Source organism: Archocentrus centrarchus, chromosome 21 (assembly GCF_007364275.1).
Source record: "Archocentrus centrarchus isolate MPI-CPG fArcCen1 chromosome 21, fArcCen1, whole genome shotgun sequence".
Classification (NCBI taxonomy): domain Eukaryota; kingdom Metazoa; phylum Chordata; class Actinopteri; order Cichliformes; family Cichlidae; genus Archocentrus; species Archocentrus centrarchus.
This window is the reverse complement of record NC_044366.1, coordinates 21,382,648-21,405,192: the sequence shown is the minus strand read 5'-3', so window position 1 is coordinate 21,405,192 and position 22,545 is coordinate 21,382,648. Positions and strand designations below refer to the sequence as shown.

General features: G+C 41.1%; 1 protein-coding gene across 1 annotated transcript; it reads right to left on the bottom strand.

Annotated features, from left to right (window-relative positions):
- Positions 1-10,135: 10,135 nt before the first annotated feature.
- lrrc58b (leucine rich repeat containing 58b) lies at positions 10,136-19,876 on the bottom strand. Its single transcript, XM_030757340.1, has 4 exons — positions 19,205-19,876; positions 13,049-13,177; positions 12,610-12,887; positions 10,136-12,023 (listed from the first exon to the last, which is right to left on the bottom strand). The coding sequence occupies exons 1-4, from the start codon at positions 19,660-19,662 to the stop codon at positions 11,830-11,832; spliced, it is 1,059 nt and encodes a 352-aa protein (XP_030613200.1). The 5' UTR covers positions 19,663-19,876; the 3' UTR covers positions 10,136-11,829.
- Positions 19,877-22,545: the final 2,669 nt, after the last annotated feature.

Genomic DNA, 22,545 nt, shown 5'->3' with positions numbered 1-22,545 from the left:
GTGATGACATGGGAAAAATAATCGTATTGCTCTTGGTGAAAGAAAAAAAAAATCCCTTTGTCATAACATTTTTACGGTACAATTATTTATCTTTCTAATGAAGCAACATACTGAACTCCAAAAGATAAGCTACCAAAGACCAGCAAAGCACATTTTAAGTGGAATTTTGTTTCTGTTTCCAGGTTTATGATTCACCAAACAGTTGTAGGACTTGTAGTCACCACAGTGTGGTGCTCTGGCAGAAACCTCTGAGAGGAGGAGTGACAGGGACATGGACAGGGATTGTCCATCACACAGACAGTAGCACTATAGGAAACAGGCTTTAAAAGTCCATAAATAGACATGAATGTTAGAATTAACAGACTACATCTACAACAAAAGGCCCAAATAATATTTTATTTTGGCATAAGCCGTATTTCCAACTGCAAACCGAAAAGCAGAACACCTGTATGTCATGAACCCTGTGTGTTTCTGCTCATTTTCACCACCACCTTGTGATCCCAGAGGTAAATTAGCAAACAGTGGACCACAGCCTGCTAGGTCTAAGCAAAGGTCAAAACAAAAATAGGGCTAAAGCTAACATTTAAAGTTTCACCGAGGGCCAAACAATCTGCAGTTATACCTTCAATTTTAAGGCATCTGCGACTGAAGAGGTAAACTTTAACACCAAACAACAGTTTGTCACTCTTGCCGCAGGAATTTTTACGAGTCTGCTCTGGGCTGCACTGACATGTTGCATGTTTAATTATGCAGCATAGACTCACCTGATACTGTGAGCTGTAACTGGGACAGACGAGACTCTGATCATTTTAATTGCTGCAGTGATTCAGCCACATGTTGCTAAGACAATGTAAGACCACTTGTACGGATACAAGTCGGCGGACAGGTGAGTGTTTATGTGAGCAGTGTTATTAGACATCACATGTCTCATCATTGTCTGTAGAGTGACTAAGATAAGCTGAAAGGCTGTGGGGCAGTTCAATTAAGGGATCAATCAAAATAAGTGAGGGGACTCTGTATACATCTGCTTGCAGATGTGCTACGTGTAATGCAGAAACGTGGGATAAAAATATTCTGTTCAAAAGCTCCTGAGTGTAAATTATTAAGGTAAGCCATATTTCCAAAACATTAATGGTGTTTACAGAACAAAGAAGCCCTCTCGTCTATATATCTAGGAAATGTCTGGAGTTCCTGTTCATATCCTTTCGTCACTTTCCAAGTTTAGATCACAGTTCTTCTTCCTGCAGGAAAAGCCGACAGAGAGAGGCATTTCCTCTAGTTCTTTTTTCTTCTCAAAATCCTGCCTCTATAGCTTTTAGCTCAAAGGAAAACCCACCACGCTGCAGAGGTCAACAAAGGCCAGCCAACACCCAACCGTGGGGGTCACTGTGTAAGCAGGGAGAGCAGTGCTAGACTTGGAGCTGAGTTAGGTTTTATGGACATGTTTTGACAGTTCAGGCTAGTCATGAGGAGTGTCTTTTGAAGTCCTGAAGGGTAAACCGCAAGCAATACCTGAGCTACCTGTAGCCTTGATTGTCTTACTTTAAACATGGGATGGGCCTAATGGGCCTAATGTGCCTACAGCACAGCTTTCACTTTTACACTTAACTTTGCAACTTTGTGTTTTAGATTTGCAAATCATTTGAACCCTGCGTTTAACTCGGTTCATAGACAACACATCAGACACTGAATCTGAGAAATATTCTTTGTTGGAAAATATAAGCTGATCTTGGACAGGTTGAAACTGATGCCAACAATATACTTCAAAGAAGCTGGAACGGGGACATGTTCCCCACTGTGTTGTGTCACCTCTTCTTTCATAACATTCTCACCTTTAAGTCAAATTGCTCTTCTGAATGACATTTTTCCCCCAGGTGTATTTGATATTTCAGCAGGTTAAAAAGTTCAGAGCTTTCTGTGTCATATTTTTGATTTCACACCAAAGCATTTTCAGTGACTGCCAGCTCTGGACTACAGGCAGGTCAGTTCAGCAGCCAGAATCCTCCAGGTCCTGCTGTTGTCTGGAAAATATTGCTCAAAACTTCAAATCTGTATATGTCTTTTAGTATTAATGGTGCCTTCACAGCAGTGCAAGTTTCTGACAATCACAGATTGTGGCTTTTTATCTGTGCACTTATATGCTGAATGGTTTTGCTCTTTAGCTGCTCTTTATGGTGCAGCATCCATCATTAGATAACAGGACAGTCTTTGCAGCAGTCTGTTTTAGATGATCTCAGACCCAAAGAGGAATATCTTAATGGTATTTATTTGTATTTATGAATGCAGCACAAACTGCACTCACTGACAGTGAGTTATCAGAAGTGTTCCTGAGCCCAAATAATAAAATTCTATCTTTTTTTTTTTTTTTTTAGTGATGAAATTCACTAATCTTTGCTACTTTTTGTTTCACTTTTTTGAGTCTTTTTTGCCCCAAGCTCATCAGTCAAAAGTTTGGAAACTTTTGACTGGTACTGTATATATTAAAAACACACTAATTGTATATGTTGTCCTTATATTTTAAACTAAATAGAAAACACAGCTTGTGAATAAGGGACCACCACAGCCAGCAGCTCCACATTTGTTTTGGCAGATGTTTTTACACCACATGCCCTTCCTGATACGACCCCAAAGAGATCTGAATCTGTTTTGGGGACTGAATCTGGGATCTTTCATTTGTCAGGAAAATATGTAAACCACTACTTTATGGAGTCATAGATTAAATAATTTGAGAATCCTTGCAGTCCCTCTCTTTCTCTCTCTCTCTCTTTTTTGATTGCATTTTGCACAGTGCCTTTACATTAGGATAACAGGGATGTACATTTGTGCCTCTCTTTAAGACACACTTTCTTAAATTCAGGAATATTCTCATTATTTTTTTACAAGCGACCGGGCCCAGACAAAACAGAAACGGCCACATCCCTTAACACTTTTATTAAAAATGGAGTAAAGCCCATTCATTGTTCTGTCAATCACTCTGTTCATCTTTTAAGATTAGAGTGTTGTAACTGCCAGCTGTAAAGCCCGGTTCAGGGGCCATTATTGAAACATTCCTTCATAGTCAGTAATCCGTTTACAAGTTTGTTCTTTAAGCTGAGTTAGAATGCAATTACTGGCACTGAAATCCCACCTCAGGCCCGGCGCACATCATTTCTGGGCACAAGGTCCATTTTGCAGGCTGGTTTTATAGATTAATTCATAATAACAATAATTGCATTTGTAATTATCAAATATCAAAACAATTTTGTATGAAATCAGGAGTGAGGGTGTAACTTTTCAGCATATCAGTTAAAAGTTGACCAAGGAAAAACAATATATAAATATTACATTATTAGAATAATGAATGCAGAATTATCATATTATAACTATAGATATAACATACAGGGGGTAAAGATGTCATGAATGCCATGCGGGGTATATATTCTTATAGAAACTGCACACTAGCAATTAAACGTACCTGTGGCATCAAGTATTTTTCTGTGACTTTAAGTAAACGTATTTTGTGTTACATTTATATGGTGAAACCAACTACACGATTACATTTGTGCACGTGTGCAATTTTACGGTATTACGCAAAAAAAATAAATAAATAAACATTTGATTTGATAGCATGCCCTCCAGACTGTGTGAAATGGAAAGCATGAACTGAAACAATAAATAAAACCCTCAATAAAACGTGAATGGCAGAATTGGATGCTTTGTAATGAAGCACCAATTAAAATAGAAATAGACAACAATAATACTGAGTAAAGATGAAGACACCGATTTACCAGCTATTAAAAACTGACAAAATATGATAAAGCACCTGTAAGCTATAACAGAAAGCATTTATAGGTCTACCTCTGGGTTTGGTAACACGGTCAGCTGTGACAGTGCGATCCTGTTTGGTCAAAGAGATGCTCGCTCGTGGCTGTAATTAGTACTAGTAGGCTACAGCTGTACAGTACAGCAGCCAAATTATCAGTCAAACCCGCTGAGAACGAGAAGAGGGAGAAAGCATAAATCAATAACTTTGAAAGAACAAACCTCGGTCTTCAAACGGCACGGAGGATCCCATTGCCTCGTTCCGCCTCAGACTCCATCTCGCCGCACTCAGAAACGTTGTAAGAAAAGCCGAAAATAAATAAAAATGCGGTAGTTTATCTAACATTGCTACATGGCTTTCGTGGCTGCACACTTGAAATGAATCCCACGACTTTAAACCCGCCGTCAAACTGTCATTCCAGAAAGAGCCGTCACTCTGGAGTTCACCACAACTGTCATGTGCGCGCGGAGGAAGGGGAGGGAGGCGCGCGTCTCTCTCTCTCTCTCTCTCTCTCCCCCCGCCCCCCCCCCCCCCCCCCCCCGTCTCTGTTTCGCTCTCCAATTAAGAGGTTTCAGTGTGTGATGTGGTGCAGGGCTGTGACAATGTGGGTGCAGTATGTCACAGGGGCCCCTCGGGAAACTGGATGGCAAATGGGACAGGGCGGCGCGCTCTCTATCCCCAGTACAAATAAATATACTGAAAACAGCGCTTGATTTAATGGAAAGAAAAATACACATCGTCATTGTTATTTTTTTTTTTTTTCAAACACAGATATTTATGACGGATGGTAGAGAGATCGCTGTGTGGGCTGATGAAGACAAATGCAGTTTTTCCTCAGAGCTCAGAGAGCCCCGCAGAGCATTTATTCAGCCGTCTGCATGAGACATAAACTTGTTATTAAGACGTCACAGAGATTTACAGTGTGAGCCTACGCAGCGGGTCATTCCTGATGAGGGAGTGCCACAACTGACAGCTGTAAGTGGGGAAACGGAGACAAACGGAGATTATCAAAAGAGAAGAATATGCGGATATCCATTCAGTCTCCACTAAGTCGCATTCACACGGTTTGATCTTTCCTACGTGTATTAGGCTGTAGGTTCACCGCTTTTCATTTTAGACTGAGATACTCTATATTTAATCTCTGCACTGAAGTATAATTTCCTATTATTTGAAATAGGCCGTAGTACACTTTTATACTATTATTTCAGCTTTGGGTGAAAACTTTCTGCTGCTGTAGCACAAAGTAGAATTACACAAATAAATTATTCTGGCATCGAAAGTGATAAACCAGATTTTCCAAAAGAAAGATGACAACACGGGCCCTCCAGCACTTATCCAAGAGTTCCGTTTTATTTCCAGATTAACTTCCCAGGTGAAACTTGGGAAACTTGTTACTTTGGGGGGGGGGGGGGGGGGGGGGTTGCTGTGTGTTTGAAATAGATTTTCTATTTTAATGTATTATTATTTATTTTTGCAATTAAAAAAGACAACAAATACTGAACTCTGTTGCTGAGTATAAAAAACATAAAACTGGATTTAGGTACTTGGCATCCAGCTGAGTCAATCCTCAACACCCAGTGTTTGTCTATTTTTTTTTTTTTTTTTTTTACCTGTATTACAACATAATGTGCATTTCTTGGAAGACGGTTTTCCTGTATTATCTAAAAAGATATTTTCATTTCAGCCACACTGTTGGCTTTAGAGGTGATATAGTGCAGGGAGAACAGCTGATTGTGAAGTTAGCAGGGTGAAACACATCACTCAGCATCAAGTATTGCAGTGAGGCCAGTTAGGTGTTCACTGGAGGCGCTGGCAATACAACCTTCTGTCAATGTTTTACTCTGACTGCAGTCAATGTGACCAAAAATCCACAGACTACAGCACTAATCAGCTGTCAGTGTATGCAAGCTTAAAAAAAAAATTAAAAGCATAAAGAGCTCAAATGGAAAATGGCACAAGTGCTGTTAAACTCTTCATTGTTAGTTAAGACCAAATGACACCATGTACACCACTGCATCCTGCTGAAATACTGTCACCAGCTCAGGTACACCCCGAGCGTGTCAGTCACTCTCAGGTTTCCTTGAGGATCAGGTTAAAAACGACAACAGCAGCAGCAGCAGGTGGACTGCAGTGATGCTCGGGTTACTAGGAGCTTAAATAATTCATCTGGTGAAAGAGGGGCTGTTGCTCAAAAAGCAGGAGTCAAAGAGACGAGGCTGGCTGGGAAGGTGAACTGGATGAAACGGTACACATGTTGTTCCTCTGAGGTTATCATTAAGATGTTATAATTACCAAATACAGGTGTCAGTAACCACCTCTATCTTTCTATTCCATGTTGTGCACATGTAGCAGCTGGAAGTCCACCAAACCAAACAAATAACAAGTGAAGCTTACAAGCTCCTGACACACCGTTTCCTGTTGAACCACTCTTGACTGCATCGCTGTTTCCTGACATGGAAGCATCTGCATTTGTGATCCAACATGTGACCGCAGTATCAATAGCAGACTGTGTGGGTGGAAACTCATTGTTCTATGTGTGAAGCATCATAATCTTTTTTTTTTTCAGCTCCAAGCTGTCCTTCCGTTAGCCCGGACGCTCCCCTGCGACATGCCCAGGTTTGCCCACTGACATACCCGGAGACAAAGCCCTCTCTGGAACACTGCGGCTCCTCCTGCAGTGTTGCTATGGACCTGGATTAGAAGCTTTGAATCAAAGCGCACAAGCAGGTTCCAGTCATGGTGTTTCTAAAGCAGGGATAATGATAATGTGGTAGCTGCAAAGCATCAACCTACACACTTATTAAAAAAATAAACACATAAAAATGATGACTCAATAACTGACAGTGGTAAACAGTTTTAAAGGCTTTTTTATAGCATTTGATTGATTATATTTAAAATGATGTTGTAATTTGTCAAAAATCATTAATACTAATACCATGAGTACTTAAAAGACAATCTCTCACTCAAGAGCTACATAATAGCATTTTACAGAACTTTGAACAGTAGATGCCAAAAAAATCCAAACTCAAGGACAGCTGTGTTTTTTTCAGAGATTTGCACACTAGCTTTACAAAAAAAGTTATGTCACCTTTATGCAGACTTTCAGTCATTTTATGTGCTGTATGCATGCCTAACACTCAAGCAAAGACGTGCAATTGTCCAGCGTCTCGCTGTTAAACGCTTTGGAAAGACTGGAAATTGGACTGCGAGCGGTGCTTTTCTCCTGCTGCAGTTCTTGCCTACCTTTCTACTGCAGATCATCAATAAAAGGCAAACATATCCCAAAATAGTCTTTGTTCCATTCATAAAGTCACAGTCACATGTTCCCTATTCTGTGTGATTAGCTGCTGCACATGCTTTCTTTTAATGTTCCGGAGCATTTCTGTGACAGAGTTGGCCGCTGCAAAGAGCTGGCTGAGTATGAATAAGAGATAAAGGATGTGGCATCAAAAGTGACTGTGACAGAATGAATGGCACAGGAAAATAAAGGGAAGGGAGAGGTTATTAACCAATAAAACATTCTTCCTCAGGTCCGGATGATTACATGCTTGCCACTTCTTTTTTACACCCTTCTCCCTGCTCTGAACTCCAACCAGATTTTCTCTGTCTGTGAGATTAGCAGCATGACTTTAAAGACAAGGCCTGATTGTTGTCAGGATGTCTGCATTGTGTGGCTGTCATAAGTAATAAGTATAAATTTGAAACTGGTTGTGTGAGGTCTGGCACACATGTATAAAACACACTATGAGCTGATATGGGCCTCGTGTCTCAGACGGGGGGCATTAAGAGGATTAGAGTATCAAAAAAAAAAAGCCCATGTAGTAGCTCTCTGCTCTTTGAGCTGTGGATCACCTGCAATGCTGTAATATTACTGCTGAGGGAAAAAAAAAATATATATATATATATATATATTTTAGGCTGCATACAGCACATACATCAAGGATAACCACTACATGTAGCAGAAGTAAACACAGATGCCGCACTTACCTTTCAAAGAAGACTAAAACATAAAACATCCCCCTTCTTGGAGATCGTTTTCTCAGGCTTCAAAGTCTATGTTCAAACTGTATTTTTGCTTTCTGTGACTCTACAGGGCTGATTTGACTCTTGGGTGTTGGTGACAGCTACTCTCCTCATCTGCCAGTCACAGCTCATTGTGCTTCATCATTGCTTGCATCTCAGGTTGCATTTGTGACAGCATCCTCTTGTTTAATACACAAGTGCGCGCACGCATGTGTGTGTGTGTGTGTGTGCTTGCTCATGCAAACTGTAGATGTGACTCCGTGCACTGTGCCAGAGTGTTTCCTAGGTGCCTGCTGTTGGTAGAAGGGTCTGTGGGCAAGTACTGAGAGTAGAAATAAGTGACAAGAGGCACACTGCAAAAACACAGGAACCCAGCAGTGACTTGGTCAAAGACCATTCAAAACAAACAAAATATGTGAAACTCAAAGCATCCCTCTTTGCCAACTAGGCTTAAAGAAGTAGTGAGGTGAAAAGAGATGGAATGAGCTGCAGAGGTAGGAACAGAAACTGTGAAAAGAGGGGAGAGAAAGAGAAGCAAACTAGCGGTTATCTGCTTTTGGCTGCTGATGTTAAAGGATTAGCAGATTGCGGGAGGCAGAATGCACTAGCTGTAACAGAAAAGGCCTCTCAGTATTCAAACTCAAGAATGAACTCACCTTCATATGCAAATGAAACCTGGACATATTCAAGCTACCAAATGGAGCGGTTCATGCAAACAACACACGCAAACTCAGTGCCGTGCATGGACACATTTTTGAAAAAAGAGGGTTCACTGAGCGTGCTCGTGATTTCTGTGAACGCTGAACTAAACAAATTGAGTTTGCAACTAAAAAAAACAGCGTGAGAATGAACATGAAGTGCCTGGACAGCATTTGATACAATGTAAACAACTACACAGGTTCTTGGTTTGACCACTGGTGGTCAGACACCAGCAGGGACGAGTGATACTACTAAAAGCCAGTCCATACAAACATTTGAAGAAAAAAAAAATCACATTTATTTGAAGCCTTTGGCCGATGTTAGGAAATATCTGCAAGTAAAGTAACTGATCATAAAAAGAATTCATTACCAATGAGTAAAACCATGAGGGAACAGCTCCAAAGGTTTCTATAGATCTGAATTACTTGGAAGCTGTTTTGAGTTGCCCTGCATTATGCAATAAGTTCTCTTTTTAAGAAACATTTTATGATATTTATTGTTTAGTTATTGCCACAACTTGGAAGAACCATTTTCAAAAGTCAGATATTCCCTTGGCATAGGTTTCAGGGTTAGAGTTACTTCTCATCTGTGATGACTCAGACTTCACTTTAAAAAGTACACCTATTCAGGGGCTCATTGCAACTCAGTGCATTTAGATATGTAGACACAGTCAAGACAACCTGTTAAAGTTCAAACTGAGCTTCAGGTCAGAGGAGAATGGCCAGACTGCTTCAAACTCATAGGAAGGCAACAGTAGCACAAATAAATACTCGTTACTCCTTGGTGTAATGATGTGGGGGATACTTTCTTGGTACACTTTGGCCCCCTTAGTACCAACTGAGTATCATCTAAAGGCTGCAGCCTACCTGAGTATTGTTGCTGACCAAGTCCATCCCTTTATGATCACAGTGTACCCATCTCCTGATGGTTGTTTCCAACAGGATAGCACATCATGTCACAAAGCTTAAATCATCTCAAACTGGTTTCTTGAACATGAAAATCAGATCACTTTACTCAAATGGCCTCCACAGGCACCAGATCTCAATCTAACAGAGCACCTTTGGAATGGGGAGAAACATCAATAAATCTGCAACTGTGTGATGCTGTCAGGTCAATATTAAACTGAATCTGTGAGGAATGTTTCCAGCACCTTGTTGAATCTATGCCACGAAGAATGAAGGCAGCTCTGAAGGCAAAGGAGGTCCAACCAATCAGTACTAGCAAGGTGTACCTAACAAAGTGAGTGTATATTGGGTTTTCCTTCACATTAAAAAGTGATCTGATTCTATCAGTGTAATACAGTGATTCATTTAGGTTGGGAAGTGGCAATGATTGAAGGCTGTGGTAGAATAAAGAAAAAGTTCTGCTGTTAAAGAACTGCTCAGACCACAGAAAATCCATCTGAAATGAATGTGAACATGTGACTGAAAACTCTGATCGGGTACCTATTTGAATCAGTCTGAACGTAACTCTGAGCTGGATCTTTATAGATGATAGAGTGCTGCATCTTTTACACACATGCACATAGTATAAAAGAGATAAAGAGGTTGACTTTTAACACCTGGATTTAAATCTTATAACACCACCGCAAGTTAAAATGGATTCTCCAAGTTGTTGCTCACATTTGCTTTAATTGGATTAGAAAACATCACAATACAAACACATTTTGAAGAAATAACAATCAGTCTTTATTATTGTCATTATATACTGTACATCTACTTACAATATCTGAACCGGGTTAAAGCACATACCATTAATATGTCTTTATATATTTCTAAGCATCATCTGTTCCAAAGCTCGTTAAAAATATAGTCATTTTAATATTTTTTAAAGGGATTTATATAAAACCATTTTTTTCTAAAGCACTATTTTGCATATTTGCTGTTAAACAGATGAGTACAAAAATCAGATAAAAATGACTTTCATAATGAAATTGGTCACATTTCAGGGTGCATATATCAGTTTTTTCATACCTTCCTACATACTTGCTTTGCTGTTAGAAGTCTCCATTAGTAAGGCACTTAGGAATTGTAACTACCGTGGCTTCTGTAACATACAGGAACGTTCTTCTGTTTTCTTAACATTAAGGTCTAATGTGAAGCCGGGGGGATTTCTTCTCCTCACTAATGGATGCAGATTTTCTGGGATGCTATAAAATGTCCCAGCTTTCCACACAAGCAGAAAGTTGCAGCAGATATGTAACCAGGAACACAAAACGAGGGGGCACCTCTCTAATAAAGAATCAACTTTATTCAGATACATCTACATGTGTTTATGCCCACAGAAAACTAACAGCCCTGAACATAAACATGAAGGCTGCCACTGAGTTGTGCTCAATAGCTATTGTTTTTGTGCGAACGCAGGGAACGGTTTTTCCCTGGCCCAACCCACATCCACTTCCTGTGAGTCAGCCTGGATAAGCATTCTTCCACATAACCCTTACTTTGAGTTAATTTAAAACAACCGAGCCGTCATGGCAATGTTTTTTTCAAGTGTGGCGTGCAGCGATTACAATGCTGAGCCAAAAACACTGATAAAAAAAAAAAAAAAAAAAAAAATTGCCACCTCACTTTCTGAAGGCAGTGTGCAGGATTTAGTGGGATCTAGCGACATATTACAAACAAGCAGACCCCTCTGAAGAACTTTTTACCAAAAATGTTGCACAGCCATTAAATCACATGCACTAACTAGCCACTCAATTGTTTCACAGCCGCTAGCAAACGCAGAGCATAGAGAGAATAGCACTGTATGAATGAAATAAAAAAATCCACTGATTTTTTTTTTTTTTAAATTTGTTGGCATATCAACCTCAATGAATGCTGGCAAAGAGCTCATGAACGACAATGCAGACTGATATACTGCAGCATCTACAAAGAATGAATGAAGTGTTGTAATAAAAGTAAAAAATGCTGCCCTGAAAACAAAAACAATCCTTTGGCTCCTTCAGTCAAACAAGCCTTTTACTGCCCCCCAGTGCTCAACTGTGAGGCGAGCAGGCGTAGATGAGCCTTCCTCCATTTCTCTTAGGTAGACCGATATGGTGGTGAGACTGAACGGACAAAACTTCACAAACAACAAACCAAAAAAATCCATAAAATGGATTTCACATAAGTTCAAAGCAAAGGCAAGCTGTCTCACTTGTGCGTTTCAGTGGCTGCAAGAAAAACAAAAAGTATATGTGTGTATGAGTACTCATATGTCTGATAAAGTCTCAATCAGGGTCCTCGTTAGCGTTCTAGAAAAAAAAACAAACAAACTGGCAAGGATTCTTTTGGCCAGAGGATCAGAGGCTCCTCTCGGTCGTACTATCCCAGAAGCACCCTCTGAAGGCGGTCAGCAGGCACGCTGTTCTCTTCCTCGGACTCGGCGTCGCTCTGTGGGTTGGAGCTGCAGGGGGAGGTGCACTCGGGGGAGCACAGGTAGTGCATGAGGGGTAGCCGGTACTTTCCACAGAAGTCCACAAATTTGATCTGGCGCACACATGAGTCAAAGTACACACCTGGAACGAGCCAAGAGTGACAGGAAAAAGCACAGTCAGGCTTAAGTAACAGTAACTGTTCTGTACAGATGTATGTACAAATCATTATAGCACATAATATAAAATATATATAAAACCACAGTAACAAACCAAGAACATAGAACCAAACAGGAAACGGTGAAGCAAATGACAAATATGGTGAGCACAGTGATATCACTGTGTTTCCCAACCTGGGAAAGAGGACCTCAATAAGAGGGTTGCAAGATAAAATAAGGAGGACATACTGCCCATCTTTATTTTCTGTCACTTATATGCTGTTACAGTGGATCAGTGCTCATAAAACATGGTCAAAGTTTCAAATAATGAGGTCACCATATGTACAAGTAATCTCTGTGAGCTAAAAGTGCTCTAAACCTTTTGTTTCAGACAGCTTTCTTCTACTTTTGAATCTGTGTGATATCAAAGAGAGAGGATATCCTTAATATGGTTATCTGAGGCGCACAGCTCTGGCTGTGAGCACAGCAGCCTCACCCACCTATTGTTTGCTGTGCAACTCGTGACAAGGCAGGTAGTAAGTAGACATGACTGAAAAAAAAAAAGGTCTCACCACCACACTTGGGGTTGGGACACTTGCTCGCCAGGTCCAGATAGCGCACCAGGTTTGCGGGCAGGTCGAGAGGGGAGTATAGAAGATTTCGGCTCTTAATGGTACGCCCTGCCAGCTCTAGCAGCGAGGGGGGGTCGTAGGTCATCTCCTTGACAAAGCGCACAACCAGCGGGTTGCCTCTAAGACTGAGCTCCTGCAGGTGCACCAGGCTCAGGATCTCTCTCGGCAGGTAAGTGAGCAGGTTGTTGTGGAGGCTTAAAGATCGCAGTGAGTTCAGCCTGGAAAAAAGACGTATAAGCACCTTTGTTCACACTTTGATACGAATCCCGATACAGGAATGTGCAGCTATCAGATCTATGCAGGATTAATTACAGTTCAAGCTCTGCTGGCACACAATCAAGGTTAAAGTGCTAAGATAGTGGCAGAGTGCTGATAATACCTGGTGAACTGTGGTGGGACACTTTGGATGCGGTTGTCACATAGTACCAAGTAGCTGAGGTAGGGCAGGCTGGCTATTTCAGGAGGAATGGCTGAAATAAGGTTTCCACCCAGGTACAACATCTCCAAACTGACAGGAAAAAAAAAAGAGAACAGGAATTCATTCTGAATCAGTGTTCATCTTCCTGTGTACATCTTCCACATGCTGCTTTATTCCTTTGTCCCTTGAACAAATGTTCACTTTTTGTCATTTCTTTTTGAACAGTGTCAGTCGTTCTCTGTGGAATAAAATTATGCTTTCCCATCATCACTGCTGCCAGTGTGCAGATATTTTTTTTAATGAAATGCTACTCCACAAAAAATGGGAACAAATTTTGTTCAAGGACGATCCTCGTATTAAACATGGCCACGGCTTCAGACTGCTCCTAAAGCTTAGGTTCAGACTTTTTTTTTGTTGCCTCGCTATATGATGTCAGTGAGAGCGGATATCCTCGACATGGTTTTCTCAGGCACACAGCAGCCTCACCCACGCTGTTCCAACCTTTTCTAAAGGCAGCCAATCAGAAGAAAGCTAACCTAAATGGAGAGATGAGGGAACTGAAACAGACAGAAAATGACTTGAGGAGCTGCACCCAAGCCCAGCATGACATACATAAGGATTATTTTGAACTGTGAGTCATGCAAAGCTACCTTAGCAGACTCTAAGAATTAAACTGTAGAGCTGGGAATGAGCATAAAAGGTCATTTTTTACAGCCTTGAGCAGGCTATGTAGAATAAGCCCTACAGTGCCCACAGACTGCAGATGCAAAATAGCAGGTTTACATTTTACACTGTTATAATGATTTCCATCATTATGGACTGTCATATGCCACAAGGGGGAGCTACAGATGCATTGTTTCATGCTCAGACTGTTTGTCACTGATTGTGAAACTTTGCTTACAAAATATCAAAAAGACAAAAGAGCAGAGGGATTTTTTTTCCTGCTATGTGTGCATGCATGCATACTGAGATGACTGCTTATATCCAGCAAAACTGACACATACATGCTTGTGCTATCAGACAAAAAAAAAAGACCCTCTTAGCTTAATGGAGGCATGCAGAACACAGGAGGGTAATAGAGAGTCAAAGAGAGACATGGAGAGAGTGACGGATGGCTGGTCAGCAAAAGTAAGCTGTCAGGCCATCTGCCTGCGGGAACTGATGACACAGCAATTGTGAGACATGAAGCCATTATGCTGTCCTTGGTGGCTGAGCGCTCTGCAAGGCCCCTCTCTGAAGGGAACTGAGACATTCAGGGTCTGCCCACTGCCCACACCGACACAAAACTACTGTCTGGACATCCTCAGCTCCTTTCCTGATATCTCAGTCCCTCATTCCAGCAGAGGAGGCAAAGAAGAGTCAATTTTAAAAGACACCTATCATGAACTGATATCATCCATGCATAGTTTTGTTATAGCCTGCTGCTGTATTTCATAACTTTTGTCAGATGAGCACAGCTGTGTTTCTGATAATTTATCATTTACTTATAATTTAATTCACAATTGGCATAATGGCAAGACAGGAAGGAGAGAAGAAAAAGCCAAGGAAGCTGTTCAGTGCCCCCCCCCCCCCCCATCTTAGAGGCATTTGGCTGACATTCAAGGTTTATCAGCTAATCAAGTTCAGTGTGGCCTTAAGGGTTATAAAGCCAGTATATGTGCTTACACAATGTGTCTCTGCATCCCTGAAACATCACAACACAACATGTTCACTAACTGTTTGCAATGATATTACACACATCTTTTGTCCACACTGTGCAGACTCTTCTTGGAGCCAGTTTGTCACCAAACTTTTGGAGTTGCATCAGATGCAATTAAGAAAACTTAAAACTTTCACAACTAAAAAAACAAAAAAAATGCAGCTTTTTTTTCTGGGAAATATAGCCAAGGAAAACTGGGTTGACTTTTTTTTTTCTTTCTACACAACAAAGTTGCACTATATCTCACTGAGATCTGATATAAAGGCCGAGTGATTTAGCAGTTTGCCAATATTATTAATATAGGCAATCAGCATTGGCAAGATCCATCAAATGAAAATAAAATAAATAGAGACAAGTCAAGTCAAGTCAAGCTTTATTCTCATATGCACAGAATAGAAACAGTGTTTCCTTGTACAATGAAATTGCGTTCCAGAACACCCATCAAGAACCACGTTATGTGTGCTGACATTGCACAGTTTGTCCACCAGAGGGCACTCCACCCTACTGGTAAACTGATCTGAGCAGAGCTGGGCAGACTACTTGAAAATACTCAGCATAACTACACATAGGAAATCTACTGGCGAAATCTTATTATATTTTGTCTGAATAATAGCCCAATATATCGGAATATTTGATTTTTAAAGATCAGCATCAGCTTTATGGAATTCACCTGATCTTGGACTTCAATTCAAAAACAATTTCCACAAATGCCCCCAAATAACACACAAACAGACTTAATTCAAAACAGCTGCTTTGGCTTCTCATGATGGAATAGTAGAGCAAGCTGATATTAATAAATGAAAACATACTAATGCAGTTGAAACTTTAAACTACATATTTGTTTGCTGTGAGAGCTTTAGCCTCTAAGCACTGTCCAGTATGCTTCGGGATTTTTAGATGCATTTCGACTGCCTCTTCTCTGACCAATTAGTGTCCTCTCTGTGATCCAGGACCTCCTGGTTCATAAACTGGGCACTGGATTTTCCTCTCATGCTTAACAAAACACAGCATGGACCAACTCTGTGTGACTGAGGCTCGCAAGAACACAGGGTCAGCGGGGACAGGCTACAGTCAACCGGGTCAGCGAGGACAAAACGCAGATTATTCACAGCGGGAAAAAGGTGCAGAGTTACAAACCATTTGGAGGGATGAGGGATTGTTTTGAAGAACAAAAGAACTTTTGATGGACACAGATGAGGGGTTTTATCAATTAGATCAGGAGACTGCCTTTAAACCCGTGATTTTCCTACTGTAACACGTCAAAATGTGCTTTTTGAAACAAAGATCATACGTGTGCAATCAAAGTGTGCTTATTGATGAATACATAAGCAGCTGGACAGTAAATTTCCTACATCACAACCCTAATGAATCCTTATCAGGAACTGCAGGACACACAGCTAAAAGGAATTTCTGTGCACACAACAGTTGTTGCCAGGGTGCTCCAGCTGACAAGGCAACAAGTCGGAGAAAAGAAAGTAAATGTCAATTAAAACACAAACACACACACACACACACACACACACACACACACACACACACACACACACACACACACACGCACACGCACACACACGCACACACGCACACACAGAGTGATTCTCAGAGCAAAAGAGGCTTATTAGTGCTGATAAAAAAGAAAAAAAAATTATATACTTCTACTGCCTTTTCCAGCCAGCCAACTGGAATATTTAAGCAGTTTGTCTAACGTGAAGCCAATTTTCCCCCTTGTGTCACTCGTTCAAGAGTCAAAGGTGTGTTTTTGGAAACCCCCAAATATTCACTCATTATATTTTTCACTTTTCTCCAACATGTCCTCCCCCCCCCCCCCCCCCCCCTCTTTCTATAGAAAAGAGAATTCGAATCATATGGCTCCAGCTGCCCACAAACAGCAACAGTACGCTTGTCCTCCATTTCTAATTGTTGGTGGTGTCAGGAGAAGCTGCAGTCTGAAGCTGACATATTTTTAACATCGCATTTGGTCTGAACACACTTCCAGACATGCACTCTTTATCCGATTGCATCTGAAATTGCTTTGTAACCAAATAAAGAGTCCTGTTTGACACTAAGAAATCCTCAAGTTTACACACTGAACAGAGACCCTGCCAGTGTTTACAAGGACAACAGTGCAGCAAACTGAGGAAACAAGAGAGCCCGGCAGTGCTGAGTTTATCTTTTGTTGTATCATGAAGTTATTTTAACTGAGTAAGCCAGAATTTTCACAATTAAGCCCACTATGCCCCGTCTGCTCGATAAACACCTGGAAGAGCTAGAACCCAGGCTTCAATCCACGTGAGAACTGCTGGCTAAATCTGGGAAATGCTGCTCAGTGTTGAGCAGTTTTTTGAGAGAAATAGTGAAAACACTACCCGCACTGTCTAGAAGTTATTTTAAATGTTTAAGTGCTTCCTGGCAGCATGTGACCTATAATTTAAGTAGCTGTTTCGATCCTCTGCCTCTGAGCCGCAGTATTTTGTACATGTTGATAAAACGATTAAGAGGTTTGCTCTTTGGCCTGGCATCAGGTCACTGTGATTTGCACCTGTTAAACTCAGCAGTACATGATAAGAAGTATTTTTACTGCTTCTTCCAGTTTAACAGAAAACAGGCTGGAAAAGTTTCAAACAGACTGCTGCTGGAGGATTCAGATATTAGCTGCTGTTATTTCCCCTATCAGTTATAAAAAACAAATATTGCTGGCAAGTTAAATAGATGGGCCAACTTTTGACTTGTGAAGCAGCAATTTAAGTATAACGTAAGTGGGATTGATGACGCACACACATAATGAGCGCAACTTGTAAAAGCAGACTAACACATGCACACTTTGGAAGAATGAAGCATTTTTTAAAGTCAAAAACTAGGCACTGTACTCTGCATTACACATTCCACATGCATACTATTGTTCAGCACAGATCTGTGTAAATTACAGCAGTTTATACCATTTCAGATGGACTACTCGTGTAGTCTGCAAAGTATCAATTCCTGGTTGTGAATTGAAGACCACCTTAATATGGCACCCCACCCTCATTTGAGATTAAACAAGTAATATTAGAATAAAAGTAAAAAAAATTTTTTTAAAAGTGAAAAACACTATAAACATATTGAGGAGAATATTTTGGAACTCACATCACTGCTACAAAAAACAAACAAAAAAAAATCTTTTATGCTGTCTATGCTCTGGCTACACAGAAACCCACAAAAACTGGCCTTTGCCTCTAGGGACAAAGTCAGCAGACTTGTCAAGACTAGACTAGTTTGCTGCTACATTCCACTGTGGTATTGAGGTTTTGCACACACCTACTAACCACATGACATTATCTTGTCATTTTGGATGTATGACATCATGGTTCCAGTGACAGATCAACTGAACAACCCCATCACACAGGCCTAGAGACTGGTCTGTGACCACTTGGCAACCACCAGTCACTAATCACGGACTGGTTGTGAGGGGTTTGTGGAGGTTGATGGCATTCACTAGGAAAGTGACTACTAAAGCCCCAGTCACAGGTGCCCTACAGAGCACCCCCCCCCCCCCAAAAAAACCCACCTGTTACTAGAGAAAAAAAAGTGTATTCCTCCACCAGTTATCAAAAACCTCCTTGTGATTGCTTTGGTTTCTAGCATATTGCTGCAATCATAGTTTGAATGTAAGTGATGGCCAGTTGCTCTCCAAGCTGCAGTGAAATTGTGAAAAGCGCAACACAAACCAAAAATAGAGATGGCTTGGATTCAATGTAAAAGTCGTACCTTCTGAAACATGTTGGCTGCAGTGCTGAGGCACAACTTTTACTTTGAAGGCGAACCTTCTCCATCAAGTTGTACTACCACTTCAGGGTTCTACCCAGCGGATGATCGCCCGGTGCTGCGCCGGGCTGAGAATTTCAACGGTTTGCTATTAACACAATTAGCAGGCATGAGCAATGTGATATAATGCACAAATGATCAAGCATGGACAACACATAGTTAAGACTGGCAGTGCTGAGGTGGATGTTGGTGGTGGGTTTAGCTTGGGGGGCCTGAATCAAATTAGCTTAAGGTCCAATAAAACTTTGGGCCGGCTCTGCGTATATGTAGCAGGTAACTATAGGAAAGGCACTACTCGCTAATTTCATAGTTCAAGCTAACCTGAGTAAAACCGGTCTACACACCGGAATAGGATCCAGGTATTACTTGAATAACATCGGTAAAATCCGGAGCGCTTTACTAGACAGAAATAAAAGACTGAAGAGAAAATTGTGCTGAATTCTTTTTCTCAACCCCGTCCAATATTGTGACCTATCAGCTGGTTGTGCAACACTGTAGATTGGGTCAGCATTCACAGCGCGGAGGCTATATTAATCCATTACTTCAGCACTTGACTGGACCGTCACTCATTAATTGACTTTTTTGGCTGGCCGTGCTGCTTTGTGGTGCTGCCTTACCTGGTTAGGTTTTCTATTTCCGCAGGTATACTTTTTAGTCTGTTTCCACCCAGTGAAAGCGACTGTAGGCGCAGCAGTTTGGTACACTGAAGCGGGATCTCCTCGAATCGGTTCCCACTAAAGTTCAGCACCTCCAGCGGCAGAGAGCCGAACTCCTTGGGCAGCGAGAACTCGTCCAGGCGGTTGTTCTTGGCTACAAGAGTTTTGAGCTTGGTCAGACGCGTAATGTCCTCACACATGAACGAAAGCCCGTTGTTGCTGATGTCCAGAAACTCGAGGTTGCAGAAGAAAGTGACCGACGACGGGAGAGAGGCCAGTCGGTTGTAGTTCAGGTAGAGCTGTTTGGTGTCCCTTTTCCTCCTGTCGCTGATACTGTCGACGCTTAAAGTGTTTAAACTCAAGCGTGAGAAGTCGAGCACACCGTCGCCCACTGCCGCTGCCCCTTCGTGACTCTCCATTTTGGCGATTTTTAGCGTGGACTGCAACTCTGTAAAAGTTTCGCTCAGTAGGTTTAACGTCCCTGTAACGCGCGAGTTAGCGCCACGAGCAGCCTATTTTTAACACAAAGAAAGCGCAGATTTCTGAACATCTACCAGTAGCATTTAAACGCATCGCTAATGAAATTTAGGTCACTAATACAGGTCTGACGACAGGGTAATATAAGCCACAATAACTACACTAAATGACGTGCAGGTCTTCTACTTTCAGCCATGGGGATGAGCTTTCGGTTCCTTGTTCACAGATTGGCTGATTCTTGTTATAAACCCCGCCCACCTGTGCGTACATTGGTTACTTTCCCAATCTGTCATAATAAAAAGACATCTACTAAGGGAATTGTAACAGCTTTATTGTAGTTTATTAACAGTTTACAGCTACAAGTTGCCATGTGTAACTACAGACTGTACATCTCTAAGTCTTACGTCAACTGGAGAGTGGTGGCCGATGATCCAGCTGCACATTTTCTCTGCCCTTATGCAACACCCCTCATCTGTTACATTATGCAATTCTCTGCTGACTTGGATGTGCATGGAATGAGAAATGGGTACAGGATAACTGGGTTCCTCCCACTGAATTCTGATCTGTCCATAATAATGTCACAGCTCTATTCAGGAGAAGAACAGCAAATGGCCCTGGGTACTGTTTCTGCAGAATTTTCTGGAACTGGTTCTGAAGAGTTATTGTGTAGGTTAGCAGCAGTCACATGTTTTCATGGTTACTGAAACAACTAAACATATATGAAAACCAACACTGAAACACTTGGAAGGCGTCGCACTATTGGTTACATGTAACATGTACACAATGAATAGCAGTGCTTTAAAGAAAAACAAACAAAAAAAACCAATATGAGACTGTGCATTGAGACTGTGAGATTGTGTTTCATATGGCTGAAAATTTGATTTCAAGGTAGCAGCGGTATTCTGATGGGATTAGAGAGGAGATAATCCACTGACCTGAGAATAAAATGGCAGAAAGTTTTCAGATCATAATTTTAGTCCCATACAGTACAAGAAAAAGTTTTTAGCCTACCCTCATTTATATATATATATATATATATATATATATATATATATATATATATATATATATATATTGGTTCAAAGGAGTCAGGCTTTCTAGTAATTTTTAAAAGTGGTCTTGAGTGATAATTCTCCAAGCTTTCTGAAGGTCTTTCAGTTTTTCTTTGGACATCGGCTGCTTTTTAAATAATTTTCAGTTTAGTCGTCGTACCTGACCATTTTCAGAGGAATGTTTCTTTGTGTCTATGAATCATTTAAGCATTAAAAAGGCACCTAACTCTAGGGATGAACCAGGGTTGTGTCTACAACTTTGCAAAGAGCCCATTTTTGGTATCTTTAGGCACTATGTTACTAGCTGCCTGTCACAAAAACATAATTTGTTTGTATATCTGTAGTTGAATGAATAGGTAATTGCCAAAGATAACACAGTTTGACAAGCATAAAATAGTATTTTTGCACCAATGAGGTGATTCTGAAAAAAGCTGTTAGCCAAAAAGTTGGTGTATCTCACCATGATGTGCAGCATGTCTTTAAAATAATCTGAGGAAAGTGGACGACAAAAAGAAGACTAGTCAGGCCTAAAAACTATCTACAGCAGATGAACAGTATCTGAAAGTCATGTCCTTAAGAAAAAGGAAAAAAATCTAGCAAAGACCTGAGGTAGGACCACTGGACTCTAGAGTAGAGGAGAACAGTACTTGTCTGACTGCATTGTGCCAAGTATAAAGTTTGGTCGAGGGGGGATTATGGTGTGGGGTTGGCTTTCAGGAGTTGGGCTCAGCCCCTTATTTCCAGTGAAAGGAACTCTTAATGCTTCAGCATACCAAGACATTTTGGACAATTTCATGCTCCCAACTTTGTGGGAACAGTTTGGGGATGGCCCCTTCCTGTTCCAACATGACTGCACACCAGTGCACAAAGAAAGGTCCATAAAAACATGGATGAGTGAGTTTGGTGTGGAAAAACGTGACAGAGTCCTGACCTCAACCCAACAGAACACCTTTGGGATGAATGAGAGCGGAGACTGTGAGCCAGACCTTCTCATTCAACATCAGTGTCTGACCTCACAAATACGCTTCTGGAAGAATGGTCAGAAATTTCCACGAAAGCCTTCCCAGAAGAGATGAAGCTGTTGTAGCTGCAAAGGGTGGGCCTTCATCATATTAAACCCTATGGATTAAGAATAGGATGTCACTCAAGTTCATATGTGTGTGAAGTCAGGCAAGCAAAGACTTCTGGCAATATAGTGTATCAGAAAGTGCTTCACAACAAAAATGCTAGAACATCAAAACAAAAGGCTACCCAAAAAGCAGGTTTAAAAAGACGAGTTTTCAGCTGCTTTTAAAAAGAGACCACTGAGTCCACAGATCCCAGGCTCAGTGGGAGAGAGTTCCAGAGTCTGGGGGCCACTGTTGCAAAAGTTCTGTCTCCTGTAGTTCCCAGCCTTGTATGCTGCACAGCCAGCAAGCCCTCATCACATGACCTCAGGGACCCGCTGAGGCTGTATGGATGTTAAGTTCACTGATGTACCATGGTGATTGTCAATGCAGGGCTCTAAAAGTTAAAACCAGAATTTTAAAGTGGACCCTGAAATTAATGGCGAGTCAGTGCAACTGAATTAGCAATGGTGTGATATCAGAAGCCTCGCAGTGACGTTTTGAAGAACCCTCAGATGTTCCAGGGAAGTTTTGTTAAGACAAGTAAACAATGAATTACAATAAATCAGATGTGATGAAATAAAGGCATGAATGCCAATTTCCAATTCAGAGTGTTCACTGGAACTCAACCTGTCAGTGATAAAAGCAAGAGCAAACCAGAGATTTA